Source organism: Zeugodacus cucurbitae, chromosome 4, assembly GCF_028554725.1.
Source record: "Zeugodacus cucurbitae isolate PBARC_wt_2022May chromosome 4, idZeuCucr1.2, whole genome shotgun sequence".
NCBI classification, from domain to species: Eukaryota; Metazoa; Arthropoda; class Insecta; order Diptera; family Tephritidae; genus Zeugodacus; species Zeugodacus cucurbitae.
Window position 1 is genome coordinate 51,498,775 of NC_071669.1, and position 8,800 is coordinate 51,507,574.

At 33.4% G+C, this 8,800-nt stretch overlaps 1 protein-coding gene across 1 annotated transcript; it reads right to left on the reverse strand.

The window, feature by feature from the left end:
- Positions 1–26: 26 nt before the first annotated feature.
- On the reverse strand, positions 27–4,400 carry LOC105210418 (SET and MYND domain-containing protein 4). Its single transcript, XM_011181361.3, has 5 exons — positions 3,218–4,400; positions 2,978–3,160; positions 2,288–2,627; positions 1,993–2,114; positions 27–1,104 (listed from the first exon to the last, which is right to left on the reverse strand). Exons 1-5 carry the CDS (start codon positions 3,576–3,578, stop codon positions 161–163), a joined length of 1,950 nt encoding a protein of 649 aa, XP_011179663.2. The 5' UTR covers positions 3,579–4,400; the 3' UTR covers positions 27–160.
- Between the last annotated feature and the right edge of the window lie 4,400 nt (positions 4,401–8,800).

The following is an 8,800-nucleotide window of genomic DNA, read 5'->3' on the forward strand; positions in this document are numbered from 1 at the left end:
GCTCAACCTAGTTTTGAGGTTGTTCATTTAGTTTTAAAAGAGCAAATGAGAATTATATTTTCTAACTTTTATTTTGAAAAATTTGTTTAAATTATTTCTAGTTTTGCAAATGGCTTAGAAATAAAAAAAGACTCTGTATAGGTTATATTCCTGTTAACACTTATTTGAACGTGGTACCTCCATCGGCCAAACACTTGATCAACGAATGCTGTGCAACAATTGTATCCTTGTGTGGCAAAACTGCGATTTCGAAAAACATTTCAATACCCTCCTTAAATTGCGCAATTGCTTCCGGTACGTTTTGTTTGTGCATGTCTTCAGCGGCTTTCCGATAAAGCTCCTCTATTTGAATCATCTTCGCTACACTCGCTTTTAGCGAAACATTCTTTCGACAGCGAGCACAACGCACATCCTTGGATAAATCCTTCGGAAACTTCAAAACATTAATACAATTCGCCGTGGTACAACGGAAACGAACTTGCTTATCCAGCTTCTGTATTGTGGGCCAATTCTCTTGACAAGCCATGCATTTGCAGTCGAACAAATAGCGTCCCCGCAATGCTCTTTGACGTTCCTTCAAATTTGTTTTGGTGAAAATAGGGCCATAATTCTCAGCTATCACTTCGTTCGGCTGATGCGGTTTAATGGTGGTCAACACCAATTTCTTTCCAACAAAGTAACGCGCCACGCTCGGCCAGCACTCGTGATTGAAATAAGCGCCTGTCGAATATATGGCCGCTCCAACATAGACAACTTTAGAGCCCTCAAAATGATGTTCTTCGGTAATCCTGGTCTCGAAAACTTCATGCGCGTTGTATTGCAGAACCTGCAAGAGTCCAAGTAAAGCGGCACCAACCTGCAACTCAACAGCAGTGGGATTCACGCCTTCACTCTTACGACGGCCAAAGTATTGTGCTTTCTGCAAGCAGCGTAGCAAGAAGCCAGCCATCAGTGAACGTTGTAGATAGTCTTCAGGGTGTCGGCTCTCAATGTGTGCACATAGATGTTCATACATTGAATTCGCATCATGGACGGCCTTTTCTACGCTCGATGCTTGTGTGAATACACGTAAGGCCAAGTAGCAAAGTATCGACATACCGGAACCTTTAAGATAATAAAGAATAATGGGGGTTTTAAACGAAAGCTAGATATTAGGTTCATGTAAAATATTAAGGGAAGATATATGCCTAGGCTTAATGGTTAAACTTCTAGAAATCTTATATTCCTCCGAGTTTGGACGTCTTTGGAATTTTTCATAATATAAGTGGAGGAAAGTTATGTTAAATTCATATCATTAATAACTCCAATACTGCGTTAAGTTCCGATTGACTGAATGACAGAACGTAGAAATTGTCTGAATTCCCGGTCATAGGAGCATTCATGGTTAAGAAGAGAGAGCTGTAATATGTCTGGATGTCTCTAAAACAACAGTCCCGAGGGATGTCGACTTTTAATTTAATAAATTAGCGTAAAGCATATCAACAGTCAACAACAAAGCTGACTTTACCTCCAAAAAATTTTGGGGATTCGGTTGCGTAGAACCAGCTGTCGTAGGAACGGCCCCTCTGTTGGATCAAATTTTCTAGTTCTGTCATTTTATTAAAGCCTAAGAGTGATGGAAGCTCTGGTAAACTAGATGAAGGACTTTAAACTAAAAAGAAAGGATAGTTCAAACTCAGGTAAAATCAGCCCTAACCTAAATAACTTTTCTAAGCTGTCTGATAAATTAATAGGAGTTTAAAGGTGATTAAAAAATTTGTTTAAAAAGGAGTTGGAGGAGTTGGTAGTAAGCCCTAAGTCACTTATAAAAAAAATTTGAGCGATAGGACCGAGGGAAACTTTAAGACTGTGAACCACATTGTATGTATCCTTTGTACTTTATAGTAATTAGTATATGATTCACACATTTTTATGAATACCGTTAATTAGCACTTAATTAAGTCACATAAGAGTTTTACGCTGTTATATAAATATTAAGGTGATTACCCTTACCTATGAAAAGATCCATAAAATGACATTCAAAACGATGATAACTGTCACATGCCTCTCCCATGCACTGGGCCGAGCAGAACGCAATTCCAGAGCAATTAACACATGGCACTGGAGTAATTAGCCTGTAAGTGTAGACATTTAGTGCTAATGTATTCAAATTCGTAACTCATTTAACGCTAATTTATGGTGGATATATATTTACTTACAAATAATATAGCCTTATAGCCCTTACATAATTATATTGGTCATATTAATAGAGACACATAATAATAATAAATCTTCTAATCATACATACCGCTCAAAGCAATGATGACAGTGACTGCCATAGAAATTAGGCGCTAAACATGCGGCAACCGGGTTCTCGCAGAGCACAACATCACCGGTTTTCAAATTATCACCAGCGACCATAAAACGTCCCCTGTCTTTAGTTTCAGCCAATTTTACTAGATTCGAGGCGCCACGTAGATTGGCGTTTTCACCACTCGCCAGAGCAGGTGCCACGGCAGTTTCCAGCTTTTCACTGGGCTTTATGAGTGCCAGTTCCTTGCCGAAAACGTCTCTTAAGGCAATATTATTACCAGAGAGTTTCTCAGCAATCTTCAAAGATATTTCCGAGCGCGCAGTTTCACCCATTACTGGAAGGAATGTGAGAATCCAATATTAAATTGAAAGACATATAATTGGATTGGCTCTTATTCAGTTAAATCAAAATGGTAATATGAGACTTCCAACGTGTCTTGAGAGGTATGAGTTCTTGGGATTTACTTGCATTTAATAACTTTCGATCCTAAATCCAAAACCTACTGAGAAGCGATCGCTTTTACCCTAACCTCCACCCACTAGTGTTGTTCCATCAGCTTTTGTAATGGATCCCAACAGATACCGTCGCCCGGTACGTTCATTTCCTATTCACTCAATTAATTTCAAGTTATGGTTTAGAGGTCAAGCATTTCGATCTCATACATATACAAATTTTCATACTTACAAGCATACGCTTTCGCCAATTTAATGTAATAATCGGCATTCTCCTTCAACTCTAAACCATAAGTTGCGGCTAATTTGAGGTCACTCATCGCCGCCTGGCCGTTACCCATATTGATAAGAATTGCAGCACGCGAACGATAGGCCATGGCCAAACTGAGGCCATTATCCACAGCTGGATCCACATCTGTAAAGAAAGAAATACCACTGAGAATCTAGAAATGCTTAGCCAACATCCACTCACCTTTCGCCGGTGCACGCATAACGGCCAAATTGGCATGACTCAATGCTTGTTTGAAATCTCCCAATAAATTGAATTTATCTGCCTGAGCACGTCGCTGCACCGAAAACACCGCATCCTTGCCTTTGTAGACCGGCGCGACATTCTCCAAAACACCCAACACCGTATCGCATACCTCACGATCGCTAAAGATCGATAATATACGTGCTTCGTTCGACTTCAGTTGGCTAAAATAGTGCTTCAACCACTTATCAGTGCAACCCTCTTTCACCTCCAAAAAGAATTCGTTGAAGAAACCCTTCTGATCGGATTGCACGGTACGTGCACTGCAAATTTGCTGATAAGATATATCGCCCATCTCCATGCTGTATGACTGTGTGAGTATTAGGTTTTGTAAAATTGGATTTTCGAAAACGTTTTTGAATTGGAAAACACTTGTTTTAGCTTTAATAACTCTAATTCTTCTAGCGTAAATACTTTTTTGGCTTTAATTTAAGTTCATTTCACACAGCTGCTTGCTACTTTCAGTTTTTTCTTACTTAACTTTGCCCTCCCAAAGATTTGTAGTTGCACTTCTAAATATCTAAAAATAAATACTGTGTTTTTCTTTCCAAAATACTGAATAAATGGAGTTTATTGTGAATGCACGTTTCTCAAAAACTGTCGAAAAAATTCACAGTATTGAATTGTTGGGAAGAATGCAATTTAGTTTCGAATAAAATTACGGTAAATAGTAGATTTTCCGTTAAAAACTACTAGGATTTCAGAAAATGGGGTGCAATTGAATACATTTTAATTGTATCCTATGGCTCTGCGGGAGAGCAAAGGAACACAATGGATTCCTCCATTTATTTCGATCTTGTGCTATTCTCTTAATTTGACTCCAACTCTTTTGGATCTTAGATATTTCGAATTTCCAAATATCTTCAATAGGGTAGAGCGAATCGCACTTTCCTCCGGTTGTATTAAGACCTTCTAGTCCAGTTCCGCTGAATAAATAACAGTCTATTAATACTCGACATTCCAAAAAAATAACTGTCCAACTATTCATTCCTTTCGTTCATGACTTCACAGTAACAATTCCTCACTTCCTCCTCCAGCACTTAATTAAGAATTCATCAAGAATTTCCATTTACATTTTCCCCGATCTCGAAAAGGTCGATCGAGAGAAATGATCATCTACTCTCTCCACATTATTATCTCAAGAATCAGCATTTGAATTACTGGAAAATAACCACAATAGATAAACAAAATATATTATATATACTTGAAGATTAAGTGTGAGTTAATCTCATATAAAATATTTTTCCCGCATATCATCAGCCAGTCAGTTATCAGCCTACTGTATATGTATATACCCATTCCATTTCCTGCTGCAGTTTATCACGAATATTTGATTATCGGATGTGTCAAAAGTAAACATACGTCGGCATATCTGAAAAGCTTCTGCGTCACGCTATGATTATATCCATTAATCATAAGATATTACTTTTTACGTCGTAGACGATCTCAATGTGACGTGATACCTATGGCTTATAAATAGGTGAACAAATTCACATTGGGATTCTTCGCATGCAGAATATTAATATTTATTACTTGGAAACTAGATTTTGCAAATAAAAAAACGAGAAATTTGTAACTAGAGAGTTTACAGAACCACCTCATTAACTAAATCCGGTTTTTGGGTTGGAAATAAGAGCTGTCTACTCGTTGAAGTCTGAAATTGGAAGCCATTTCAAAGTTGAACTGTTGAAACCAGCCTTCTTCTACCTTCTCGGATGGACGATTCTCAATCATAATCTTCAAAGATTCGGAGTTCTAGTCTTTCCACTATTCGATACTTAATTTGTGGACTGTAACGGCGCCTTTTCATATAAATTTTAGTAGCTGTCTTCGATTTGATAGATTTTATGAAGTGACAAGCAAGCAAGCAACTGGTATAAACCAAATCGACTTGCATAATCAAATAGAGATGGTAAAAGGTTATGGAAATTTAATGAGATATCTACATACTCTTTGGTACTGTTTTCAACTGGATAACTTTGCTTTTTGCTATTGTAGTTCCAAAAATCCTAATACATATTTAATACCTTAGCTATGGGAGGTATTCTGGTCTAGTATTTTGGAAATGTTTTTCTCGAAACTACTTTTTTGAGGTGTTTGACATGATATCTCAAGTTGTACCGAACCGATTCCTTTGAATTTTGGTGTATACATATCTTCTTTATACAACGCTCTATCGTGTCTTGGATTTCCAAAAATTTTGATTTGAAGTATTTTTAAAAAATTCGAAAAGGTCGAAAAATTGGGAAAAAAAATTTTTTCCACTCCATTTTGTTATTTTTTTTTTTAAGGTCAACCCCATAACGACATCCTTACTAATGAAGAATCTCCTTGTTTTTTGTGTTTTAGATCTCTACAAGGGTTGAAATCACGTCAACCAGGACGCACCGTTTTTTTTGAAGCCCCCACTCCGACGAATTTTGGTTTTTTTCTTGCAATTTTTTTATATTATTAAAATGTCAATAAAAAACATATCAAAAAAATGGATAGTAAAAATGTTTTTTAATTTTTTTATCTTAGTTTAAAAAATGTCTAAAATTCATGCGTCTAGACCAGAATACCTCCTTAGTCGATTTACTCTAAAATATTTACGTAGTTATTAATATAACTGTACTTACATAGTGCAAGTTTTTCTTACCATCTGGAATACATACTGGATTGTGCGATACCATATCGGATTGAAAATATATAATATATATGTAATGTTTCCACTTTTTACCGAAGAGTTACAAATCACTCACTCACAATTCTCAAAAGTCTCTTTGGAACGTAATTTAAAAATTTCCATACTCAGAATCCACAAATTAACTATATAACCTATTTTTGTTATTATCATTAGAGAATTGATTGTTGATTCTTGTTTAAATATTGGAATATTTACGATGATCTGCAAGTAAAGCGAAAGAACGGTGACTTATTGTATTAATTTTTTAATTACAACTAGCAAATACTTACCGTTTTAGAAACTTCAGAGACAAAATCGTATTTTTGAATTTTGATGTCGAAGTAAATAAAAAGAACTGAATAGGAAATTTGAAATCTTTTCGTATCCTGAAAAAAGGTGTGATCTGTTATATAATGTATTTATCAAACAACTTCGTTCATATAAAAACTGTGACGGTCAACATATCTTGTTTTAAGGTGCTTAAGTTTCGGTAGAGCCGGGGATTTTTTTTTAATTCAAATATGTAATTATAGTCGGTTAAAAATCGCTTATACAAAACACATTAAGCGGGTAATCAGTCAATGTGCCTTACTGCATTTCAGAATTTTCTGTTTTCTTTTTTTTTTAATATTTTTAATGTAAAATGGTAGCGATTGTGGCGGTGGTAAATAATATTACTTTCCAATTAAATTTATATATAAATAAATCATACATCATTTTATAAGCCTTTAAAAGGCTTCGATTTGATAAAGTCCACAAAGTGATAAATGATTAGTTATATATGATCGGCTTTAAGTTGGAAAAAAAAAATATATAAATTTTTATTTAAAATATATATATTTATATATATAAAAAAATGTAAAACGAGTACTATAGAGCAACAGCGTCTATTGTTGTTGTTCTGTTAATTAGCATACATTCTGTAGATTTCAATATCATTTACTTTTCGTGATTTTGTGAAACCGCTAAAGCAAACAAAAGTGATAAAAATAGTAACTTTTGCAAAAAAATATTTAAAAATAACTTCAGATTCTTTATTTGTTCGACTATTAGACGCTGAGACATTCCATTATCTAATTTTAACTACGATTTTTTTTTTCATTGATAAGAATTTGTTTGCTTGCGCCATACGATGATTTAGTAAAGTAACGTTTTTTTCCTTTTAATGCATTTTTTTGCGATTTTTTTTTTATTTGCTGACGTAAGCAAACATTTTTGATGATTTAGTATTTTTAGCATCCTACATGCGTGTTTATAGCAATATAGTTTCTGCGATATATCAAAGAGAGCTTAAGTTGACTTGAGCCAATTTATGTATTTTTGATTTGTAGTAAAATTCTTTATCTAATTTTTCTCATTTTATTGTTATTTACTAGCTAGTAATACTAAGTTAACGTTTAAGACAAAATATGCTATCAAATTTTGCCTAAATTGCGCGTTTGTTAACAATTTGCCACCAATAACTTAAGTCAACTTATGCGCTTTGAACATATTGCCACAATATTATAAGTTTAGAGAACTGTATGTACCCTATAATCAATATAATATTTCAAAATATATTTTTTATATTATTTTAACAACAATAAATGCAATGTATAGCATATTTTACATACATACGTTCCACAGTCGCTGCTTCCTACTTACTGTGTACCCACTTTTGTAGCTCACCAAGTGCAGTCATGTGCTTCAAAAGTGCTTTATAAATATTTTTAAATTATATAACAACAATAATAACAACAATTTTTGCCTGAAAACATTTTTATATACAGTTGAACTTCTCTAACTTGAATCATCATAATCCACAAAAAAAACTTTGAGTTATTGGAGGTAATTTGTATGTAATTTGACTTCTATTGTCATTTCAAGAATTCAAGTTATGGAGAACTTCGAGTTATAGCAGTTCGAGTTATGGATGTTCAACTGTATATGCACAAATGCATTCCACACATTGAGTGATTGTCAATTCATTCAATTTATTTTGAAACAATTAAACTTTTATTTTCTTTATATCTGTAAGTTGAATCCTGCATATATCACAAACAAATAAGTCAACCAGAGAGAGAGAGTGAGAGAAAGAGAGACGGAAAGTTGAGAGAATTATATTTGTATGTACTTGTATTATAGAGACTGCTTAATTATTACACTATTTTTGTTTGGTCTTTTTTTCAAAGTTATTTGTTTCAGTTAAATTCAAGTAATTACGTTAATTTTTTTTTGTTTTTATGTATATATATGTATTATGTATGTATGTACTATGTGAAATCAATAAATACAAATGCAGTTTGGCATAATCAAAAGGCTAGCATACATATGTATGTATAAAAAAATATGTTTAGACACATACAATTTTTGTAATTCATTAACTACATTATACAATTTAGCGATTTGTGAAATCATCTACATTATTTATTTATTTATTTAGTTAGTTATCATCATAAAAAATATGCTACAATAATCTCGTCATTTCTTTGCTATTATAACTATTTGTGTATGTATGTATGTATGTATGTATGTGATTTTTTTTTTTATTACTTTTGATTGTAGTGATTTGTTTTTTTTACTTAAACTTAACGACAGCTTTTCAGTTCTTTAATGTTAAGAAGTTAGACTTATTGCGATGTTGCTTCGTAATCGATGCAGCCTCAAAAAGTATGCATGTATGTATATAGTTTAAATTTATAAATTTATATATTATAGTATACATATATATATATAATCTATATGTATATCATTTGATAGTAATGCTAAATAAGTTAAATATATATATATATATATATTAAATTCTGTATTATCTTTAAGATTTTTTTTTACTTTCGAATATACATTGAATTAAAACACAAATGGTAAGTGCTGCCAGC